This window comes from Aptenodytes forsteri, unplaced genomic scaffold (assembly GCF_000699145.1).
Source record: "Aptenodytes forsteri isolate BGI_AS27 unplaced genomic scaffold, ASM69914v1 Scaffold65, whole genome shotgun sequence".
Lineage (NCBI taxonomy): Eukaryota > Metazoa > Chordata > Aves > Sphenisciformes > Spheniscidae > Aptenodytes > Aptenodytes forsteri.
Window position 1 is genome coordinate 7627864 of NW_008795127.1, and position 23960 is coordinate 7651823.

Genomic DNA, 23960 nt, shown 5'->3' on the forward strand with positions numbered 1-23960 from the left:
CTTATCTAATACATGTGTCTCTACTTACATCTCAGGAAAGTTCGCTCGGGAGCCAATCCGTATGCATGCAGGAAATGGAAAGTGATCTCGGAGAGAAAGGGTGGGAATCAGGTTGAAATTAAGCACCGAGTTGTTACTATTGCTGGGAAAACAAAGGTGAGCAGATTTTCTTTTCTGTTGATTAGCCCTGTTCAGCAGTCCACACATCTGGAAATACATCACTAGAGATGAGACTCTCTTCACCTTTTGTTAAACATGGGGATCTACTCACAGCTAGTTGTGCAAGCTTGTACTGAAGCCAATCGGCAGAGGTAGACACTTTCAAGTCCTTTAGACACTGACCCAAAGTGAGTCTCCACTGAGGAACATAACTTGGATTTCAGTGCTTACCTTTTAGCGGTCTGAAGTTAGGTGAGTTAATCTTGCCAATTAACTGTAATAGGGAGAAGCTGGAGAGACTGAAGAGCAGAAGAAGTCGTGGGTGCAGCATTTATTAACACATACTGAAGTCTGCCTTCTGGCAGGCTGCTTTTTCTTGTTTTCTTTTGCCTGATTGTTACAGGCTTAAGGAAAAAAATGTAAATGTCAGAAGGCGACTGTGCTCCTGCTGTGCCATGGATTTGTGCTGTGGAGGGATTTTTGGTTGTGCAGATATCTGCAGAGCACTTTGCTGAGCTGTTGAGGTGGTTCGGGTTCACATACGTACTTCAGCACTGACGCAGTATGAAATTACTCGATTGTTCTTTTGTAGACTGTGAGCACCCTCGTGATTCAAGCAGCGAATGTATCTGCTTTGTATAGATGTATGGCTACGAACAGAGCTGGGTCAAGTGAGAGAGTTATCTCCTTTCATGTGACCAGTAAGTATACCCTGTTGAGGACAGCCATGTTAAATTAATGTTATTTTGTCTGTTTCGCTAATGATAGGTGCTTCAATGTTGTTGTCTGATTCCTGTCCTTTATCAAATCCTTTCATTCTTTAGAAATTTAGGTTTTCCTAAGGTTTTCCTAATGCCTCCTTTAAAGTCACCACCTAACTTCAGCCAAGTGGTTAGTTCTGCTGGCATCAGTGGAGTGGCAGTCCCGTGAAAATGATGCAAAATGGGCACTGTTGTCCCGAGAGTGATTGCTATTGGGCTTTTGCAGTTACTTAAAAGAGCTACAGAGAAATTATTGTAGTGTCACAAAATGAGTAAAGATGTACTGTAAAAGCTAAGACCAACATTTTCAAAAGCAGTGGCAAAGGGCTTCTGTCTTCTTGAAAATCAGTCCCCATATTCACATGCTGAAATAATATTTTAATTGAAATCTAAAAATGAACTACGAGATAGTGCTAAGAATCATCTTAGGTTGCCAGAAGTTTCTACAGTAAGAGGAACTACATTCATTACACAGGCCTTTCTTTGATCCGTTTTAAATGTATTGTTTTTAATGAGATTGTACTCTTTACATAAATGATTCGTTGATTTTTCAGTGTTTTCTTTCCTTATTTACAACTGGCCAAGATGAGGATAAGGCTATATTTGTAAAATGGCTTTTTCAAGTTACTGTTGGCAACAAAATGTGCAACCTCATAGGAATTTCTTTTATTTTTTTAACTTGCAGGGGGTCTTGAAATTAATCTCCAGCCTCGGAATCAGCTCACAGAGAAGGATAACATGTCCTTGCAATGCACGGCAGACAAATTCACCTTTGAGAAGCTATCATGGTACAAACTCAGTGCTCACGCTTCGCAGACTCCCTTTGGAGGGCTGCCCATGCCCGTTTGCAAGAACCTCAATGCTCTCCAGAAGCTGAATGCAACAGTTTCAAATACCAATGGTGAAAATGTCACCTTAGAGCTCATCCTTCGTAACATCTCCCTCCAGGATGGAGGAGACTATGTTTGCATTGCTCAGGACAAAAAGGCTAAAACACAGCACTGCCTGGTGAAGCACCTCACTGTTCAAGGTACAGATCTCTTACTGTTAACCAAAATGGGTGGCTGTGTATGAAAATAACTGCTGTAGTGTCAGTTTTTGGTATCTTCAGGCCTTGCATGTGTTGGCTTAATGGTGCACTCAGTTTGTTAAATAGATTTAGACTATTTGTTGTAACATGCAGGTCCGGGCAGCAGAGACTTACTATTTCATCAGTACCGGTGAGGAAACACTGACCGAGCCACTGTGCTGTGCAAGGCGATGAGTTTGGCTTTTGCACAAATAAGGCATGGGTTTAGCTCAATAACTTCTCCATTTTACTTTTCAAAACACGTTTTTCACTCTAGCTGTATATCCATGTGTGTATTCATAGCATTAATGCTACTGTTTTGTGTCACTGGCTCTTGAGTTTGAAGTAGTGTCTATAATTTAAAACTGTCACGAAGTGGTGCTGGTATTCAGGCGCAAGCAATGCAATCAATCAGCTTTTCACACAAATACAGATGACTTTGCTTTGGGACCTAGATGTCTAGGCTGATTAGGCAGATTCAGGAAAATATTTACACATGTTCATGGGCTGTCCTGAATGGACGTTTGATGGACCAGCAGTATCAGACTTCTCGTAATGACCCTGGAAATAGAAATGTGAGGGAAGCAATTTCTCACCTATTCCCTCCTCCCTCAGCAGCCTGCTACAAATTAAACCATGTAAAGCAAGGTACATCAATACTGTTAAAATTTTCTTGGCTATTGTCACTTTTTCGTGTCATGTGGAAGTTTAACTATGATCTTAACATGATCGTTGTGGCTGTTGTTGTTATAAAAGGATTTGTGACTTTGTTACTGGGCCAAGTGTGTAGAGTGTCATCATGTGCTATTACTGCAAAAATGGATGTTTTCTTTAATGGTCAGTAATTTTGCTGTACTTTCGAACCAACAGAGCCCATGGCACCTACACTCGTAGGAAATCTGGAAAATCAAACAACAAACATTGGTGAAACCATAGAAGTGTCATGCACAGCGAATGGCATTCCTCCTCCAAACATCATGTGGTTTAAAAATAACGAAACCCTTGTTGAAGATTCAGGTGAGGATTGCTCCTTTGCTATAATTTTCTATCACTTAAGGACTTTGTTTCATGGGACTCACTGCTGATGTTCACCATGAAAAGTTTCATTTTGAATTTTTAACACAAAGTGGCATAAAAATAGCAGAACTAAGAATCATGATTTTTTCCAGGTATTGTTTTGAAAGATGGAAACAAAACACTAACCATACGTCGAGTAAGGAAAGAAGATGGAGGGCTATACACCTGCCTTGCCTGCAACGTCCTTGGATGCAGAAAAGCAGTGGCTTTTTTTTCAGTGGAAGGTTAGTGTTAGCTTCTTTCCCGATTGTGCATGAAATTTTTATAATCACTAAAAGGAAAATCTACTGGCTATCCTCATCGGAGTTCTGAAAATACACAATGAGATTTGCGAAAAGTCCTGACCATTCCTATTGAGCTCAAATTGGGTGCTGTCACAGCCATCGTAATCCCAGCTGTTGATGCTGACGCTTTCTTCTCCCCAACATCATTTAGAGCTTTTCAGCAAAAGCTGAATCTATCTTACTTGTGGTTGCAAAGAAAACTCTGTCAGTCTATATTACATGCAAACCTATACAACAGAGCCTACCTAAACCTGCAGATATCCTGGGCCATCTCTATTGTCTTGGTAACATAATTGTCATACTATGTTTTTTAACAGTTGTAACTTTTTAAACTATGTCATTGCTGTCACAGCATCTAAGAAAAACAGAGTGAAGACTTTGTGCAGTCTGTTGTGATTGCCGTCCCATTTCAGTGACAGGAACAGGTAGCTGTTTTGGGTTAGGGGACTCCAGCCTTAGTCCACCAAGCTCTGAAAGTAACGTTTGTGAGACCCATCTCTCACTTGTTCCAGTCCTATTGTGGCACACCGAAATGCAATTTGCAATAATAAACAATAAATCCCAACAAGAGGTTAGTCTGCAGTCTGAGTAGCTGTAACCATGATGGACTTTCCACCAAGAGTTGCAATGAGAAGCCTTGAACTAACAGCTCCTTGCCCTTGATATTAGTACATTTGCAAAATTTAGTCACTGAATCCTTCACAAACCTCTGTCTTATAAGTCAGGGTGATTGTCCGATCTGTTCCGTTAAGGTAATTAAAGCAGTATCCTGTTATTCTTATAGGTCCCATTAGGATATTAAGATGTTGGGCAATATGTTTACTTGGGGTGGAAATTATCTGCAGCTGACATCAATGTAGATTTCAGCTGATGTGGTAAATATGGCTGGGGCATGTCTGTAAAAGTTGGAAATCTGTGTAGGACATACTGTTTCCCTCCAAGAAATTTCTCGTGCAGCTCATTGGGGTCATGCAATGGAGTGTGCTACTGTGTAGGAAAACCTGTATGGTGCGAGGGATGAAATACGGGAGCGTGATGTGGCGAATGGGAGCTTAAGAAGAGAGCTGCTCCTGCGCATTAATAGATGTTCAAGTGGTATCTGCTGGAGTCTATTTTACTGGAAAAGGGATGTTGTAAATAAGAACTTATTTTCATGTGTTCTTGTAGAACCGCGTTTTTTCATGCCTCAGCTGAAGCATGTAAAGAGACAAGAGAGAGATTGTTCTCTGGGTCATTCTCACAGCACTTTATTTACTATATGATGGGTTTTTCAGTTTCTGGAGAAAGAGTAATTAATTTTGAGTATTCTAAAACAATGATTTCTTTTTAAAATACGAGATTTTACTTTTTTATATTTGCCAAAGGTCCAGATACTGTCCTTGGAACAAAGCTGATGCTAAGAAATTGGGTGGTGTGTAAAACAGCACAAAACTAAGAGTAATATTCCAACATAAAAACCCAAGCTTTTTGTTTTGTTTTGCTTTCGTTTCTTCGCTCCATGCTGCACTTTTAAAACGAACCTTCAGAACAAGGACCTCCATTCTCTACTTTAATGAATGAACAAAACCAATATGCTTCCAACTATCACTCAGATATTTATTTATTTCTTCCCAGGCGCTGAAGAGAAAACGAATCTGGAGCTCATTATCCTTGTTGGCACTGCAGTGATTGCCATGTTCTTCTGGTTGCTTCTTGTAATCATCCTCCGGACCGTTAAGCGGGTAATGAAAAAATTCTCGTACTGTCCTGTCAGCACTGGTCTTGCATGACAAACGAGAGCTGACTTGAGGCCTTTTGTGTTGTTTCTTTCCATTGTTCTTAAATCAACAGACACATTTTTTCTCTCCATGCCTTAACATTCTTGCCTGGAACCAGGGGCACAGAAATTTGTTTTTAATTGAACAGGCACTCACATGAGAAAAAATGTTTCAGCTGGTTTTGTTTATTAAAAAAAAAAAAAAAGTGCAAGTAATTAACGATGATCGCACAATGACATGGCATAGGGAAATGGTAGCCTGGCATTTCTGGGAAATAGTGGAACACTACAAAGTGAGAAAATGGCTTGCACATCACCAGCAAAAAATCTGTGCAACTACAACTAATACCATTTTCCAGGCCAACGGAGGGGACATGAAGACTGGCTATTTGTCAATCATCATGGATCCTGATGAAGTCCCTATAGATGAGCACTGTGAACGGCTCCCGTATGATGCCAGCAAGTGGGAGTTTCCCAGAGACCGGCTAAAGCTAGGTGTGTCTTCATTGCACGAGCCATTTAGTGATACTGCAGCCAGCCCTGGGGGGTGTTTCAGGTCCTGGCTTGCCATGGGGCTGCCCTGATGCAGCACCCCCGGGTGGGCTCTGTGATCCCGTAGGATATAATGCATCCTCTCATTATCAGCCCTCTGTTAATTTCTGATACATAAATTCAGTGTGAGTTGCTGTTTATTCTGCATCTTTTGCCCACTGTGCCAGGCAAATAAATTGGAGTATGTTCGTCTTCTCACTTCAAGGTAAACCTCTTGGGCGTGGAGCTTTTGGCCAGGTCATAGAAGCAGATGCGTTTGGGATCGACAAAACTGCTACCTGCAAAACAGTGGCAGTCAAAATGCTTAAAGGTAAAAATGATGACTAAAACTTCACCTTGAATACACAATATAGGGATAATTGCCAATACTATAACCAGTAGATAGAAAAAAATCACGTCTGTTCCAATGGTGTATACAAGTTTAGCTTAACAGTTGGTGTCATGAAGCAACGATTAGGGAAAATACATGCCTTTACCTCATTGATAATTGGAGCAATGTGACTGTGGTTTCTTAGCCATTGCTTTATAGATCTACTCAGGTTTAGAATATAAACTTGCTCCTGCAAGCAATTTGCATGTGTCCATTTTTGCCTTATGCAGCCTGGTAGGGAGCTTTCTGCAAGTCTCGGACAATGGCTTAGGCACGCTCCAAAATGAGTAATAGTTTTGAACAGCTTTCTCCTCACTTTAAATCATATTATAGTGCCTTGCATTTGCCACAGGACAGTTGAAAGCTGTGGTTCCCAGACACACTGTTCCTGAGGAGGACGTAGCTGGGGCAGAAAAATGGGGCTCCCAGTAGCCAGGGGCTGTATCCCACACTGTGGTGTACTGGAGGAAGGGTGGGAAAGCCAAGGGATTTCTGACAGAACAGTGTGTGCAGTCGCAAGCACAGGCAAGACCTGTTGCAGACTCGTTGCAATGGGATAAGCGTGCAGTAATGACAATAAAAATTAGAAAGTCCTGTCCCTCCAGCTTCCTAGTGCTCAGGCAGACTGCAGAGAGCTGCCTCCTCTGCCCCTCTCTCCCCACTGCTTCAGCTCTTTCCTCTTCCCCTTCTGTCCCTGTGGGATGAGGACACCAGCCACATCTCCAGACTTTTGGTGAGGCTGCAGGGTCAGGCATGTTTGGCCCTGGCCCTACCTCCCCCAGTCCGTGGATCCATTGGACTCTTAGCGTGGACCCCAGCAAAGGCTATGGGACAATGTTTCTAGCTCTTCTTGACTGGAAGGGTCAAATGGCAGAGTACAAACTGCTCAAAAGGTCTGTAGGAAAAAAGATGTCTGCTAATCTGGATTGTTTGTGTCCCTGTTCTGATCCACTGCCCTTGGCAATTTTTGGAAAATGTTTAAAAGCAGAGCAAAACCAACCCTGTCATGCATGTGTCTAGCTTTCATCGATGTCCTGCAGCAGAGCTGATCCAGGCTACCAACCAACAAGACTTCTCACTAGATGGGCTGGAAAAATAACAGAAGAGACTGCGGAGAAGGGGAAAATCTTTCTGTCTGTGATGCTCCTGATCTGTGTTGTTTTACCTCTGCAGAGGGTGCAACCCATAGTGAGCACAGAGCACTTATGTCGGAGCTGAAGATCCTCATTCATATTGGCCACCATCTCAATGTCGTCAATTTACTTGGAGCCTGCACAAAGCCAGGAGGTGAGTGACTTTTCAGTGGGTGGAAAGGTGCTAATGAAAACCCTATTTCTGCTTTTTCTGCTGCATAGAAAATTGAGTTTCAAAATCAATATCTGGAAGAAATTGTCTTCTTTTTTAAAAAAGAAATTCTGCTAAGAGTGAGCAGGTCCAGAGGTGGAATAAGGGCTCAGAAGCCCTGAGTTCTACATCCAGCTCCATCCCTTAGTTGTTCTATCGCTGCTTTTCTGTCACTCAGATCCACTTTCATAGTGGACACCCCACGTGTAACAGACTTTGGGTCTGACCTAGTACCAGATGTAACAAGTTGGTCTTACTCTTGTCACCAGCTACAGTGCAATTGCAAGCTGTGACTTCCCTCCCTGGCTTTGGATGGGCTGTGGGTGCCTCTGTGTGTGTGTAGGAGGGGAGATTGTAATTCGGAGTCCAGCTCTGGGTGGATGAACCTATTTTACTTTATAATGGGGGACAGATGTTTCGTTTAACAAATCCAGCACTGCACGCTAATTTGGAAGAAATTCAGTGTGAAGTGACTCAGTAATAATTTTTCAGGGAAGCTGACTTGTTGGCTTACTGTGGGATCAGAATTTAATTTGTAAAGTTCCATGACAGAAGTGCAGTAGTTGAAGGAAACATAATCCATGAATATTTCTTTCCTGGTTTATTCCATAGTAGAATAGACATGGCCAGTATCTGGAACCTAGGGTGGAAATTTGTCATTGTAGCCTATGCCTATATGAAGCAATTTGAGCATGAAATACCCCATTTGGACTGTCTATTAAGGCATCTATGTCTGAAACTGAGATTCCTGTTTCAAGTTTTTAGGACTTAAACTGCCTGCACAAAAATGCGTGGATAATCATGTGTGTACTTTGTTGCAGATGAGTGGTTAATTGCACTGAAGTTCATTCAAATATGTATGTCGCATCCTTACAGCGTCAATTAGCATAGGCAGTTATTGGGACTTTAAGTATAAGCACAGCACTATACATTTTCACATATGAAATTAGGCCTGTGGTTTTCAAAGGCTGTGCTCTCATTCCCTTCCTTATACAGCAGAAAAGGAATAATTTCCCTGCTTTGAACAGATTTTTTTTTTTATTACTGGTATTTTTAAAAACCTCTGCGTAGTAGAATGCTTTTTGAAACGTATGTATTTCTAGCCACAAATTATGCTGTGAGGTAAGGTGGGATATAAATGGTCTTTCTAAGGAATTGCTTTATGTGTTATACAGGCCCACTCATGGTGATCGTGGAATATTGCAAGTTTGGAAATCTGTCAGCTTACCTACGGAGCAAGAGGAGTGAATTTGTCCCGTACAAGGTAAGGAGTCAAGGTTAACAGCATAATGTTTGATATGGTGGGTTTTTTCCACACACGATGTTTCTGTTTCTAGTGCCGACTGTAGCGGCAATCCTTGGGGATGCTGAATATCTAGTACTTCTCATGGGAATGAGAGATGGCAAAGACATCAGAGGTCATCTAGTCTTTCCCCTGGCCTCTGCAATGTAGCTCTTTTGTTATTGTTAGCTTAAAATGTGCAAAGGAACTGGGCTTCCACTATTTCCCTTGGCAGATTATTCTACACTTGGCCCTATCTGTCAGGAAGTTTTTTCTGATAATCAGCCTGAATTTTTTCCTTTCTTAGTTAAGCTCCAGACCACCTTAAATAACTGCACTCTCTGCTTAGTGTATATATCCATCAGATACCCATAGGTATCTTCTGTTACACGATTATCCTTTCTGCTATCCCCTTGGCTCATTGCTGAACCAGACTATACATTTTTTTTGCTGTTAACCATTTTGTATAAGTGATGTATCTCATGAGTTTATGTTCAGCTTTTCACTTCCCAAGTCCTTTGCAAAGGCGAGTTCCCATCACAACAGCCCCTCTTTGCAGCCCAGTTTGAAAGGAGAGTGGGGATGGAGATTGGCATTTTCAAACTCATTTCTGGTTGCCTCTGCGAGGAGATCTGATTTCTGGAGAGGGTTGGGAGGATCCATCCCCTCCGAGGGTCAGATTGCCGTATGAGGAGCATGGCTGTGGGTACTCGGCACCGAGCATCATGCTCGGGACCCTACCGTTTTTACCTATGGCCAGGAGGGAGGCCCCTGGGCTGTGCTCTGCCATGCTGGTAGACCTGAACTTCAGTCTTCCTGTAGCTGCTGTGTTTAGATAAGAGCTTCTTCAAACTGCTTGTCGGTTTTCCAGGGGGTTATTTTTCTTTATCCTTGGAGTCATTGTTTACTATTTTATATTGGCAAAGGCAACTCACTGCATCCTCTTGTGAGGTGAAAAGGGTAAACAAATATCTGAGAGACCTTGAAGGAAGAGGCAGGGTTTCACAAGGGTGCTGACCCTTGCTTACACAAGCGGTGGGGTTGGGAATTGGCAATGGAAAAAACCAGCCCTACCAGGGCAGAAAAGTCACCAAACCAAAGCAGGAGAAAATGGAAACATGGTCGAGGAAGCCTTCGGGGCTGGCAACCTCCCTAGAGGCATTTGGTGGCTTAGGGGAACAAGGAAATAAATCTGACTTTGAGGGCTGCCAGGGTTTTGGCCAAGGTAGAGGTTTAGCGGAAGGGTCTTTGCAGCAGCGGGAGATAAAGCCGTAGCAGTACGGAGAGGCTCAAGATTATGAGAGGGGGTTCAGCAGCATCCACGCGTGCTTCACAAGTTGTGGGCACCAGGGGGGCATTTATTCCCAAGCATGTGGATATGTTGATGGGGGCAGCTGGGAGGACACAGGAGCCAGGCTAAAGCCATGCTGTGTAGTGGCAGAGGGTGCTCGAGCTGGTGAACCTGCGTGGCCATGAGTTGGGGTTTGCCGGCACTGTCACCGTGCCAGCCTGGTCCCCCAACTAGAGCTGGCTTGGAGCCGAGCGGCCGGTCATGCCAGTGCTGGGCTGCCCTCCCTGCCTTCAGTGGTGCCCATGGCACAGACTGTGGGGCGCGTCATTGCCTCTCCTGAGGAAGCTTCTGGTACGCTTTCTGCTTCTGATTTCTCCCACCCTTCCCTCACGTTTCTAGACCAAAAGTGCCAGGTTTCGGCAGGGGAAGGAGAACTATGTTGGTGATGTCTCCGTGGACCTGAAGCGACGGTTGGACAGCATCACGAGCAGCCAGAGCTCAGCAAGCTCTGGCTTTGTGGAAGAGCGGTCTCTGAGTGATGTGGAAGAGGAGGATGGTAGGATATGTCTTCTCCTGGTGTTGGAACAGCTGTCATTGGTGGGGGCTGATGAGGGACACTGGGGACCGTGTGATTTCCAAAGCTCCCTCAACACTGTGTGCGGGGTATTTCCTGGATAACCAAAGTTCCCAATCCATGGATCATCTAGTTCAGCATCCCACACCCCTCAGCCCAATCCCAGGTAATGTCCTGCCTGAAAAGGGTGTGTTTTTAGTGCACTGCCTTTTGGAGATCTGTCTATTTAACATCCCAGTGTCTTCAGGGAAAATCGCAGAGCACAAACTCTGAAGGCAAGAGGGACGCGCCAGGATGCTAACTGGATTTCTTCAGTGTTTACCCAGAAGTTAAATATTGTGAAATGCCATCTGCTTCACTGCTTATTAGCAGAGAGGTTGATTTGCCTTCCCTCTGCGCAGGTGGTCTGTCAGGAACAGGAAACCCGAATTATCCGCTCATTCAAAGCCTCCCCTGAATATACATACCCTCTGCAGAGGTTTCAGTGATGCATTTGCCAGGTTCTCCTTTGGCAGAGACAGCACAAAGTGCTCAGTGCTGCCAACATGTTTCAGAGACCACTGATTTCAGTAAGCGGTGGGATCAGACTGGTCAGGAGGGAGGCTGTAGCTCAACTGCCTGTACCTCGACTTCTACTAAAAATTATTTAATGCAAAGAAAAACATCAGTATGTTAACAGGGAGGATGATCTTGTGGTTTCAATGCGATCCTAATAGGTAATGTCAGGCATGCACTTTATGCGTTTCCACACCATTTTGGTCCTTTTCAGACCTCTCTGGTGTAACCACTGACCCTCTGAGCTGGGATGTTGTAAGAAGTATGTAGACCTAAAGCAGGCCTTGAGATGAGGGTTTTAGCCACCAGTGTTGTAGTTCTTGGTAGATTTCTTCTTAAAATCAAGAGCTGAGCAAAGTCATTGAGTTGTTTATTTCAGCAGGAACTAAATGCCTAGGTATCTTTGTTGGATACTTCAGTACATTATTCCTCCAGGTCACTAAAGGATGAGGTTAGGCTTATTTGACCCTAAATTAGCAGGGCTTTTTGCCAAATTCAAATCTTTCTCCCCGTGGCATATTCTTCCCCCATAAGGACTAGGGGGGGCCTCCCTCTCATCAGTTTCCAAATTCATCTGCTGAAACCACAGCGAGCCTTTCCCGTCCTAGGAACTTGTGAGTTGAGTTTTGGTTGTTTTCTTTTGGGATTGTTTTGCAAACCTTTCCACTGGTGGGAACTCTGGAAATAAGCAAGGAGGCCTGGGGTATAACCCACCATCTCAAAGTTTATTTTACACAGGACTAGTTTGGTGTAAAACGGGTTGTTAGTGATAATTATACAGCCAAAAAAGGGCTCGGTTTGCTCGGTTTTCAATGTGGCATAAGGTTAAGATGGACTTTTACCTAAGAAGCAGTTATGGGTGAAATCAGTGACAAAGGGCATGTTTGACTGTCATCTGATTCTTTGCAGCTGGTCCTGAAGACCCTTGCAAGAACCCTTTGACCATGGAGGATCTCATCTGTTATAGCTTCCAGGTGGCGAGGGGAATGGAGTTCTTGGCTTCACGCAAAGTAAGGAACTTCTCAGGAAGAGTGGCATGTTATTTATTTGACTGTAGGAAATAGTGCTGTAGGTCTATAGAAGGAAACAGCATGTTCATCTTTGGACTAGCAGTCACCTGCAACATTTTCTTTTTGCCCTAAGACATAGCCAAATCATTAATACTACAGAGTGAAACAGCCCATGCATTTATTGACACAAATGTTAGTGATCTGTATAAGGTTTATGGGTCACCGATTCATAGAAGAATGATTAAGTAGTGGGAGGAGGGGAGCTGACTTATGAGGATGATTAAAGGAATTAGGGACAAATCCCTGGTAACTGGAGCTAAACTAGAGTAAAGGAGCTTGCTCTGAGGAGGTTGCCTGTAATTTGTGCAGTGGGATTGCAAGGGCAGTGTGAGGAGAGACGATGCTCACCTATGAAACTTCGTGGATGACTCCTTGGGGAGTTTCTTGCCAAAGACACCCTCGCAGTCAATAGCACCTCACCTGCATTTTGGCCTTCTAGAAGTGCTTGTCTGTGGTTTGATCCTAAATACATATAGTACACGTTTCAAAGGATGTAAATTCCAGCAAAAGCGAGGAATTGCCTGCAGTTATGTAGAAACAAAAAGTACTTAGAAATGGGAAAAGGAAATAGAAGCAGGAAACATAACACTGCTCTAGGGCGCAGGCTAAGCGTTCAAGAGCAGACTTCAGAGTCTTTTCTAAAAACATATATTTGTCTACATTTTACACATCCTGGTTGGTGTGTATATGTAAAAGGATGTCTTTCCAGGATCTGTATTTCTAGGCCGTACTAGAAGCAAATCTGCAGCCACTTTCAGAGCCTGGCTTTTTTACTTCAAGCTATTGAGGCCTGAGCTTTGAAGTCTTTGGGTTGTTGGCTAAGCTGTCATTCTGCATAGGTAAAGGCATGGAATTTTTCTGTCTGTAGTCAAGATTAATTTGTGTTGGAATCAAATCGTCATTTTAGTGTGGTATGCTTTTCGGAGAGAGAGTGGAGTTCACAGATTTGAGTGAACCTAAGTAAATCTAAAGGTAATCAGATCTGAACCTGTTTTGTGTCAGCTTCTTAGGATAATTAATTAGCTAACTTCAAAGGCCCTCTCTGCATAATGGATAAACAGATGTATGTTTGGACTTGGGAACACAAGTCTCCCTGAGCCAAATCAGTTGTGACCATCAAAAAAGCACTTAAAATCAGTAACTGTTGATGCTGAGGTTTCTTTTTCTTAAAAGGTTTTAAGAAGTATCTGGCCTTTGAGGGTAGGAGAGCACATATGTGAAAGAGATCAGCCCCGTGGACAGAGCTGTGACGACAGGCAGCGTATGAAGTTGTTTACTTCTCTTTGCAGTGCATCCACAGGGACCTGGCTGCTCGTAATATCCTCTTGTCAGACAATAACGTGGTTAAAATCTGCGATTTTGGCTTGGCTCGAGACATCTACAAAGACCCAGATTATGTCAGGAAAGGAGATGTAAGTTTCGGATTCTCTATTTGAGAGGCAATTAATACGAAGTTAGGACTCCTTTTTTTTTCAGCTTAAATGGGTTTGTGGAAACTCAGTGTTTTGCTAAACTGTGATACTTTTTTGTTTACGGAAATGCTTTCAGGCCAGACTACCCCTAAAATGGATGGCACCAGAAACCATTTTTGATAGAGTATATACCATTCAGAGTGATGTATGGTCCTTTGGAGTTCTGCTGTGGGAAATATTTTCATTAGGTGAGTCACTTTAATTTTACTAGGCCATCTTAAATTTTAAACAATAGAGTCTGAAGAAAACAGTCAAAGTGTTCTTGGATCCTCTTTAGCGTTTTTTTTCACTTCTTGAAAATTTCCTGTTTATTTTCTCCATCAAAATAAAATACTCAAATTTCCTTAAAAATGCAAATGTAGGAACATGGACTTGAAATGCTTCTTCATACAATTTCAGTATGTGATTATGTGCCTCATTTACTTAATCAGTTGCTGTTGCCATCATAAATATAAATTGTTTGCACATCCAAATATACTGAATTACCTTATTAACTCAGGCCGTAGCGAATTATTTGTTTGAAAATTAATCCCAGAATTTAAGAGTCTAACGCATTAAAATTACCGTTGCTCTCATTTTAGGTGCATCGCCATACCCTGGAGTGAAAATTGACGAGGAATTTTGCAGAAGACTGAAAGAAGGAACAAGAATGAGAGCACCAGACTATACAACACCAGAAATGTGAGAAACTGTTCTTCCAGCTGCCCACATTTACCTTACAATAATAGCAGGTGCTTGAGTAAGCAATAGGTGCTGTTTTCTTTATGGTGATATTTTAATGGTCTTTGTTCTTCTAGGTACCAAACAATGCTGGATTGCTGGCATGGAGATCCTAAGCAGAGACCAACTTTTTCAGAGCTGGTGGAGCACCTGGGGAATTTACTGCAAGCCAACGTCCGTCAGGTACTTGAAATGTATTCCCTGGTTGCTAAAACCACCAGCTGAACCCTGCCTGTCCCGCCAGCCACCACCAAATCCCACGGCCGGGTACTGTCTGCTGGAGTCGTCAGGGAGCCTGGGCTTCTTCCTCCAGTGCCCCTGTTACTGACCGGCAGCTGGGGCAACTGGCAGAGAAGAATGACCTGGGGGGGGGAAAGATCGCAGAGGTCTGTTGTCATAACCAAAAGTGACCTTGCCCTGCCAGCAAGGGCTTCCCATGACACCACCGCTGTGGTTACTTAGCTGTCTTGCTGAGGAGTTGTTGGCACAGGCTCAATTCCCTGCTCTGCTGCCGATTTCCCTGCGTACTGCAGAGGCATTTTGGCAGGTAGCTCCTGTTGACCTTACTGTGCCAAAGATAGATATCTTAGCATATGTGAGGATGTGGGATGCAGTGTTTTTAATGACTCTTCTGGAAGACAAGGATACAGGCATTTCACTGCCTGTCAGCAGCTCCATGCGGATAAGTGTATTAAGACTTGTCCAATGTACAGGCATTGTGGTAAGAGAGCCCACTGCTTCCAGGTGCGGTACACGGGCCTCCCTCCCTCCTGGGTTACCCATCTTGTGTCTCCCTCTTCATGCACCACAAATGTGGACGAGGCCAGGGCAACAGATGTGAGCACTTGGATGAAGGAGGCTGGATTTTGCCACGTGCTCTCCTATTAGACTAGTTCTCCCTTTCCAACCTATTGGTAGTGACGGGAAATACCTGTCCTTCCAAAGTATCATATCTTCTGTGCGTACCAAAACTCAGAAAGGATAGAATTTGTTCACTTTCCTACAGAGCAGCTTGCATCTTATGTATCACGAAATCATAGACTGGCTGAGGTTGGAAGGGACCTTTGGAGGTCCCCCTGCAGCAGCACCTAGAGCCGGTTGCCCAGGACCATGTCCACCTGGTTTTTTAATATCTCCAAGGATGGAGACTCCACAGCCTCTTTGGGCAACCTGTGCCAGTGCTCGGTCACCTTCAAAGTAAAAAATGTGTTTTGTTGTATGTTCAGAACATACTATATGTATATTTGCCCATAACCTAATATGGTTGGATTACTAATGATTTAGACTCTCTTGTCATAAACTGTAGTATACTGTGACTACAAAAGACAAACATGATTTACTGTCAGATAACTAATAGCTAATTACACATGTGTCATACTGTAGTCCAAAAGGGATAAATGCAAAAAAATTAGAGGAAAGGGTGAATCTACAAAATTATTTCTTATGGGACTGTAAATAAGTATGCAGTCCTGAAGGATGCATAATCCATTTTTTCTCTTCATACTTTAAAGCAGAAACGTAAACAAGTGGAATAAGTTTGTGAAAATGTTATTGGTGTGATTCACATCGTTAGATGCCAAAGTATTGATAGAAAACTTCCTTTTTTGCTATCTCCATTTCATTCTTTTTTTCATTTACTTCTTATACTTAATTTAGGCTTTATGATTCATATGCTGTAGTCCAACTCAATCTCACTTTCAGTTTAAGGTTATTTTTTTCTCTCAGGGTCATGTTCTTTGTGTCATTGCAATTCAAACATTACTAAAATTTAAATTTTTTATCTCAAAGACATCAAGAAAAAGATCAGTTTACACATTATGTTACAGTATGTCATGTATAAATCTCTTTTTTAATTGAAAACTACTTGGCAGTGACTCTTACTAAGTTTCCCTCTTTTAATGAAGCTGCTCCTGCGAGGGTGGTATAACGCTCATAGTTTAATAAAACAACCAAGGTAGCTCTGCTGCATTCTCCACGTATGTGTGTGAGGCTGTTTATGTCTGTGTATCTCTGTAGCCTTATTTAATTTTTGTATTTTTTCACTGAATTCTACAGGATGGTAAAGACTACGTTGTCCTTCCTTTGTCAGTATCGCTGAATATGGAAGAGGATTCGGGTCTCTCTCTCCCAACTTCACCTGCTTCCTGTAGGGAGGAAGAGGAAGTCTGTGATCCTAAATTCCATTATGACAACACAGCAGGAATTAGGTATTTTATATGGTGGACATCCTACTGGGGCCTCTGGGCAGGTTTTGTTCATGCTGGGGGCAGGGAAAATGAAAGGAAGAGACTTCAGCTGCCTGGTCCATATTTAACTTCCTCCGTAGGGATAAGAATGAATCTGTAGAGTTTTTGCAGGCAAAAACGAGTTTCTTACCTCCCCAAATGCTAGGGAATCTTTTTTTTTTTTTTTTTGCTACCCTTTCAAGATTTGGTATTCTCATTCAAAAAACTGCAAGACTATTTGTTATTTAGTTTTTAAGAACCAGAACAAATACAAAGTTTTACTGATGCAGTTCAGTTGTGTTCACACCCTTGTATTGCAGCTCCCTAAAATATTAATGGTAATAGATCTGTCATTAATAATCTCCCTGGCATTTCCCCTGCTAAAGTGAATTGTTGGTAAATAGGTCATGAATTGATAGCCAAGGGGAATGCGACCTAAACAGTGTCGCCACTGGATTTTGTCTACTGCTTGCTGCTGGTGGGCTGCTGGGGCATCCACGATGGACCAATAGTGGTATACACTGTTGGGTATTGTGGCAGAGGTGACTCCCTCAGTAAAGAGTTTGTAGTAATGCCGTTAAGGAGGGCTTATGTTGGACATTGTGAGGACCTCAGGCACAGGTTGTAAAGGAGAAAGATATTTTCTCATTCAGCACTGCCTAAGGTCGAATTCAGCTGCTTGGATGCTGGGAGCCCTGAGGTGCTTGCTGCAATCTCAGAAGAAGGAGAAGGATAGGAGGTGGATCCAACCATCACAGCAGAGATGGACTCTGCTGGCAGTTTTCACATGGTTTCCACAAAATGGAGCCCTCTCCCTCACTGCTTGTATTATATCCACCAAAGACAAAGTTCCCAATGATTTTGAGTACTGCAGGATCACATTTTTATGCGGTCCTGAAAAAGACTAGGTAGGCACAGTGCATTTTGCACTTCAGTTGAACTTATGGTCCTAGAGCTGAACTCTCAACCCCATGTTTTAGTAGTGGGGCAGTCCAAAATATAAATACTTTAAAGACACAAAAGCATGATTTAACTTCTAATTTTTCAATTCCAATACTTCCTATATGGCTTTCCCCAGTCCCCACTTCCTGTTATGAACAGAAGTAAAACCTCTCCATCAAGCTTTTAAAGAGACTTTGAACCTCTTTCCTCTTGTCTTACAGCGTGACAGGGTTTGTGAGAAAGCACTTGTGGAAACCATGCTGGGAGAGGCAAAGTGGGGAGCTTCAGACATGTTTTGGGGCTTTATTCTTCTGTTCTGGTAGCTGAAAATGATTTTGTAGGCATGGACCTTGCTATACACGTAGTGGAAAAGATTGATCTGTTCACTAATGTCTTTTTCAATCTTCACAAAAGTACTAACTATGAGGAGAGGCTGATAAATACAATCTCTAAATCAAAGCTGGAGGAGGAGAAGGAAGCCCAGGGAAAACACAGAGAATATTAAAGAATATTTAGATTGCTGAGGTAAATTAAAATCAGCAGGACCTCCTAACATCTGCCGTATTTGGCTTAGGAAATAGATACGCAATTTCTGAACCTTGAAAGATTGTCATTAAGAACAGTCAGGTGAGGTAAAGAAGATTTAAGAAAGTGTAAAGATAATGCCTGTTTTTAGAAAAAACAGAAAAGGAGTAACCCTGAAATCAGGTTAACTTGAATCCTAGGAATGATCCTGGAATAAACGATCAGATAAATAATGGTAAATGCCTACAGGGAAATGAAGTAACTAAAAATGGCAACCATGAATCTGTCAAGAAAAAATCAAGGCAACCCAATCCAAGTTTCCTTTTCTTTGAGAGAATAATTGGTTTGGTGGATAGCAGGGAAGAGGGATTTTGATTTTCTGTAGGGCATTTTTGGCCCTTTTTTTATGGGACAGTCTATTACAAAATGCAAACACGTGTCAGGAAATACTGTCAGGACGTCAGCTGAGCCCTCACCGCCACCGGGCAGGAGTCAGACTCCACATGTGGCCCCTCTCTGCCTGCACACTATTTCTGGTCCTGTTTGGCTTAACCAGGAGGATCTCATTCATTGTAGCCAATGTAGGCTGACTCTTGTCTGGGCTGAGCAGAGGCAGGACTCCCATACCTGGGAGGTCGTTCAGATCAAGAGGCTGGGATTCCCAGTTCTCACCACCCTGGTAACCATAGTCCTGGCCATGCAGTTCTGTGCCTGTGTGGACAATTAAATGCAAGCACACAAGGAGCTTTCAGACTAAGAAGGCAAGTTGTGGAATGAACTTCTCATCATTCGAGGTCAGATTGTCCAGGAGAGTAAGTGGACTAGATTGTCCGTTAGGTGTTTTTGGTCCTGGCAGGGTTGGGTGGGAGGTGGGTTAGATGACTGTCATGGTTTAACCTCAGTCGGCAACTGAGCACCACGCAGCCGCTCGCTCGCTCCCCCCCAGTGGGATGAGGGAGAGAATCGGAAGGGTAAAAGTGAGAAAACTCATGGGTTGAGATAAAGACAGTTTAATAGGTAAAGCAAAAGCCGCGCACGCAAGCAAAGCAAAACAAGGAATTCATTCACTACTTCCCATGGGCAGGCAGGTGTTCAGCCATCTCCAGGAAAGCAGGGCTCCATCACGTGTAACGGTTACTTGGGAAGACAAACGCCATCACTCCGAATGTCCCCCCCTTCCTTCTTCTTTCCCCACCTTTATATGCTGAGCATGACTTCACATGGTATGGAATATCCCTTTGGTCAGTTTGGGTCAGCTGCCCTGGCTGTGTCCCCTCCCAGCTTCTTGTGCACCCCCAGCCTTCTCAGTCGGTAGAGCATGGGAAGCTGAAAAGTCCTTGACTAGTGTAAACACTACCTAGGAACAACTAAAACATTGGTCTGTTATCAACACTGTTCTCACCCTAAATCCACAACACAGCACTGTACCAGCTACTAGGAAGGAAATTAACTCTATCCCTGCTGAAACCAGGACAATACCATTGCAGAGTAACAGGAGCAGAAGACATGGTCAGTGCAGAGATCTTGAAAGAAAGTCTAGGAAGAGAAAATGGAGAGGGAACATAGTAACAGTTTTCAGTATATGAAAAGTTGCTCAAAAGAGGATGCTAATTAATTATTCTGTGTCCCCAGCAATAGGACAAACTTTATTTGCAGCAAATACTTGGGCTTAATATTTGAAAAACATTCTAAAGTGTGATTGAGCACCTGAGCAAGTTACACAGGGAACTTGTAAAACCCCCACCAGTTTAAATAAATGTCTGTGGGACACAGGCAGGACTCAGCATAGCTAGACTCAAAGCTAGGAAATGGGATGAATGATGCTCTTAATTGCCTCCAGCTTTGCACTTCAAGTGGATGCAGGCTTCTCTTCTAACTCCATGACTTTTTCTTCATTAGCTGTTAGGAACATAAATTGGTCCTGTTTAGCAGGGACAACATCCATTTTATTCCATATCCACTTAGACAAAAAGCTGAGGATAGCTGTTTTGTTTGCTGTATTAGTACCTCCATGAAAGTCAATTTTATTTTTTTGTCCAATATTTTTTATGGATGTCGTCCTGACCAGAGGGCTTCTTTTGGAGAAGAGCCTTCAAGAGATGTAGTACTCCCTGTCCTGATCCCCATGGTTTAAGGGCGGCAGTCTGCTGAGTCTGCTGTTGTTGTCCTAGGTCCAGGCCGGGGTCTCAGAAGTGCAGTCCAAAGGAAGAGACACATGTCTGTGCTCCAGGCTCCTCTGTTTATTATACTTCTAAGTGAAGCTTGCAGGAAGTGAAGCCCTCCAGTGTAACTGAGGAAAGGAGCTGTTTTCTCAAAGCCAGTTCTTAGAATTTGCTCAGAGATCAAGGTTGTCAGGAGCAGAAGGTCAGAAACATGCCACTTTCTAGGCTGCTCGTCCTTTTCAATAAATGGATATTTTGAGGTTTGCATAATATGTTTTGACAAAAGGATTAACTTCTCTGTGGAGAGATAAAAGGATTCTGATATCATTGTGCTGTTTGCAGCCAAGTTGTGGAGAGTGGACGCAAAACACTTTTTGTTTTGTTTTCTTTTCAGTCAGTACCGACAAGGTAGCAAAAGAAAAAGCCGCCCTGTGAGTGTGAAAACATTTGAAGATGTCCCATTGGTAACCACTGTAAAAGTTGTTCATGAGGTGAGTTTGTCTGTTGTTTGTATGTTTCTTCCTTCTGTTGATGTCTTTTTTTGTCCCTTTCCATTTAATGCATTTCTAACACCTTTGCAGGAAAACCAGACAGATAGTGGGATGGTTCTTGCATCTGAAGAGCTGAAGACATTAGAAGAGAGTGATAAACAAGTGAAAATACCCTTTAGGTAAGGCTCAGGCTGCATGTAGGATTGAATATGACCTTTTGCTTGCAGTATGTCAGAAGACTGATTGGTTTGTAAAATTTTTTAGAACACAAAATCTCTTCTTACTGTATTTTTAAAAACACAAAGAAAAATTGTGCACTGTATGCCTGGTCATCCACATTTGGTACCAGGAGACGAGAGGTAATGCAGCTGTTGGAAGCATCAGCCAGCACCGCAGAAAGGACTTGTATTTATCAGCTGCAAAAGCATCAACCACCCCTAGAAGGAGCTGAGCTGGTGCACACAATTGGGTGTATTTGTGAGGGCCTGTCTGCAATGACAAAGCGCTCTTTTTTTTTTCTTTTTCTTTCTTTTTTTCTAAAACTGACTCTTGAGTTTTCAGGATGTACCTGGGTGTATTTTCAGAGCATTGTACAGGGGTTTCATTGTGCAGTTCACAGGAAGCACAGTGGCGTTCACGGAGCTGAAACCTCACGTATGCTCTCTGAGAGCTTCTCAGGAATTACTTTTTCCAGGACAATTTCAGAGCAAACAAAGATATACTGCAGTTACGATTGCACCACAGCTGAAATGTGTGAAGCGTCTCAAAGTTTTCTCTCCATTTCATCTGCGGTCGCAATCTAACTCCTTTTATTGTCATAAAATTAATTATCTTTTTCATGCGTTAGTGAAGTTAGGGCGTATAAAAAGGTCTCTCTTTATAATCAAATGCATGTTTAAAAAGGCTTGAAGCCAGTTTTGCTAAGTGCACCATTTTGCTTTGGCTGTTGCTGCGATGGAAATCAGCTGCCAGCAGGAATCACCCACCTGCCCTCCAGAAGACAGTCTCCACAGCTCTCTCAGTCCTGTTTCTGCTTATTTTTCGCAGCACGCTGGTGCCCAGCAAGAGTAACGAGTCCGTCATGTCCGAAGCCTCCAACCAGACGAGCGGGTACCAGTCCGGGTACCACTCAGATGACATGGACACCACCGTCTACTCCAGCGAGGAGACTGAACTCTTGTGTGCCCGGGAGGCTTCGCCGCCGCTCTGCCGTGCGCATGGGCTTGCCTACGAAGGCGCTGCGCCGCTTGCCTCCCCGCCGCTCTAGGGCAAAGCTGGCGGCTCTGCGTTCCCCCGGGATGTGCCTTCCTTGCCTGGACTGGTGGTATTCAGGTTTGATTTATAGAAAGACCACATCTGTGAGACTAAGAAAAGACGTTTATTTTTCCTGAAGAGGATGCAGAAACATCTGGCAGCAAAACTGCGCCGTGCTAGGCTGCGGGGCGCTTTCCTCGAGAGACGCTGGCGGCTGAGAGCGCAAAGCCCCGTCTGTGGTGTGTGGGTGCTGTGCCAACCCGATGGCAGAGGCAGTGTGGTGGCCTTTGGGACCCCGGTGACATGCCGAGTGTCTGCCCGATGCAGGCAGCAGCACAGCATTCAACTTAACAGTTTCTAGTTGTACGAAATAATGACCCAGCCCTGCTCTTTTTTTTTTTCTTGTTTTTCCCCTTGCGGCTGGACTCCAGGAAGGAAACAGCACGGCACTGGCTTCTTGTTTCTCAGAGTTATCCCTTGCTTGCACCTCAACAAACAAAAAAAGGAACCTCCAGCTCAAGGCTCTGGCACTCACCAACGGCCTGAGACTAAACATAGGCTGGGCTAAATATAGGTGGGGGCAATGGTCTCTGTCCTTGGCGGAGAAAAAAAGTTGCTGTACCAGACCTCATGAGCTGCATTTCCTTGGAAGGCTTGCCCGGTGAGGTTGGTTAGTAGGGAGGAGGCAGAGCGCCGAGCCAAGTGATGGGACAGGGGTGCTGGGGGCATGCTTCATGTCTGGGGGTGGCCTCAGAGGCACCCTTGGTCCGTGCCAGGCACCTACCTTCTGAGCTAGCCTGAAACAGCCGCAGAAAATGCCCCCCACTTTGAATCGCCGCTGGGGCAGCCTCTGCAACAGGTAGAAAGGGCAATGTAATCTACCTTAGGACTGTAGGGAGCCCTGTGGTCCTGATGGGGTATCCTAAGGGCATCCTACCTTCTCATCTCATCCCCGCTCCCTCAGATGTAGGTCTGACTCCTTCACTTTGCAAACTCCAAGTCTGTTTGCACCGGCAGAGATCTTGGTTTATGTAGTCTTGGGAATCCGTGACTGGTTTCATGGCAGCTCTGATCTTCTCCGAGTGGTGAGATTGTGACTAATTGTTGGACAACTTCTTACCTGTGCTCTTGTAGTCCCAGAGCTCTATTGATAGACACAATGCAGGCTACAAGATTTTAAAATGTAAAGCTATTTCTACTGAGTCCTTTTTTGTATTTTTATAATGTTTTTTTGTTTGTTTGTACTTACTATAATGTCAAATGCTGGGAACCATGAATATAAGGCATATACAGTATTTATAGCCTCTTTATGTAGAAATAAATGTAATATATTAAAATATAAATATATATTATATAATGGATATTGTACTGTTCACATTTTGTATCAGGGGTCTGTAGCATTACAAGGGTCACAAAATTTTTAATAGCTAAAACTTTTCACTTTATTAAAAGGGACTGGAAATTTAGAGATGGGGACTACAAGTAGATCTGTTTGCTTTTCTTGCATGTATTTTCTTATATCCTGTCTATTGACAGGGAAGTTTATCAAGTGCTACTTATTTCAAGTGCCAATTAACGAATCTAGTTATTTATACCATTGTATGGGTTTATGAACGTTTCTGTGGGTACCTATAGTAAAGAAACTTCAGTGATTTTTTAGTAGTTGGCAATAAGTGCCTTTAGAGAAATGGTCAGAGGAGTAGATTGCTTGTACAGACTGAATCTGCTCTGAAAGAGTTTATTATGTTCAGTTAGGGAATGGTTGATCTAATTGTATTGCGGCTTTTGCCTGGGGAGTAGCAGTTTCCCTTAAATCCTTATTCATCTTTTCCCACTTGTGTTTCTTCAATCTCACTTCTTATAGCTGAAATGTTGTCGCTGCTTTTGCATAACAACATCTTCCTTTATTTTAAATCTGTACTTAAAGCTCCCACCTTTTTACTCTCTTGTCCACTTTTTGACCTTCTCTTCTGCACTGTGTACGCCTTCGTTCTCAGTGCAAGGCTGGCCACCGTTGAGGTATCA

The 23960-nt window shown here is 43.2% G+C and overlaps 1 protein-coding gene across 1 annotated transcript in view; it reads left to right on the forward strand.

Annotated features, from left to right (window-relative positions):
* The window catches only part of KDR (kinase insert domain receptor), a 73205-nt gene extending 49976 nt beyond the window's left edge, over window positions 1-23229 (forward strand). Inside the window, exons 10-29 of the mRNA XM_019471544.1 lie at window positions 41-156; window positions 752-860; window positions 1606-1950; window positions 2860-3006; window positions 3159-3290; window positions 4965-5071; window positions 5466-5601; window positions 5864-5968; window positions 7202-7315; window positions 8548-8636; window positions 10345-10501; window positions 11984-12084; window positions 13434-13556; window positions 13693-13804; window positions 14198-14297; window positions 14414-14519; window positions 16392-16543; window positions 20585-20681; window positions 20772-20860; window positions 21729-23229. Of these exons, the coding sequence (XP_019327089.1) occupies window positions 41-156; window positions 752-860; window positions 1606-1950; window positions 2860-3006; window positions 3159-3290; window positions 4965-5071; window positions 5466-5601; window positions 5864-5968; window positions 7202-7315; window positions 8548-8636; window positions 10345-10501; window positions 11984-12084; window positions 13434-13556; window positions 13693-13804; window positions 14198-14297; window positions 14414-14519; window positions 16392-16543; window positions 20585-20681; window positions 20772-20860; window positions 21729-21948 (2657 nt within the window). The 3' untranslated portion in view covers window positions 21949-23229. The remainder of the gene's footprint in view (window positions 1-40; window positions 157-751; window positions 861-1605; window positions 1951-2859; window positions 3007-3158; window positions 3291-4964; window positions 5072-5465; window positions 5602-5863; window positions 5969-7201; window positions 7316-8547; window positions 8637-10344; window positions 10502-11983; window positions 12085-13433; window positions 13557-13692; window positions 13805-14197; window positions 14298-14413; window positions 14520-16391; window positions 16544-20584; window positions 20682-20771; window positions 20861-21728) is intronic.
* Window positions 23230-23960: the final 731 nt, after the last annotated feature.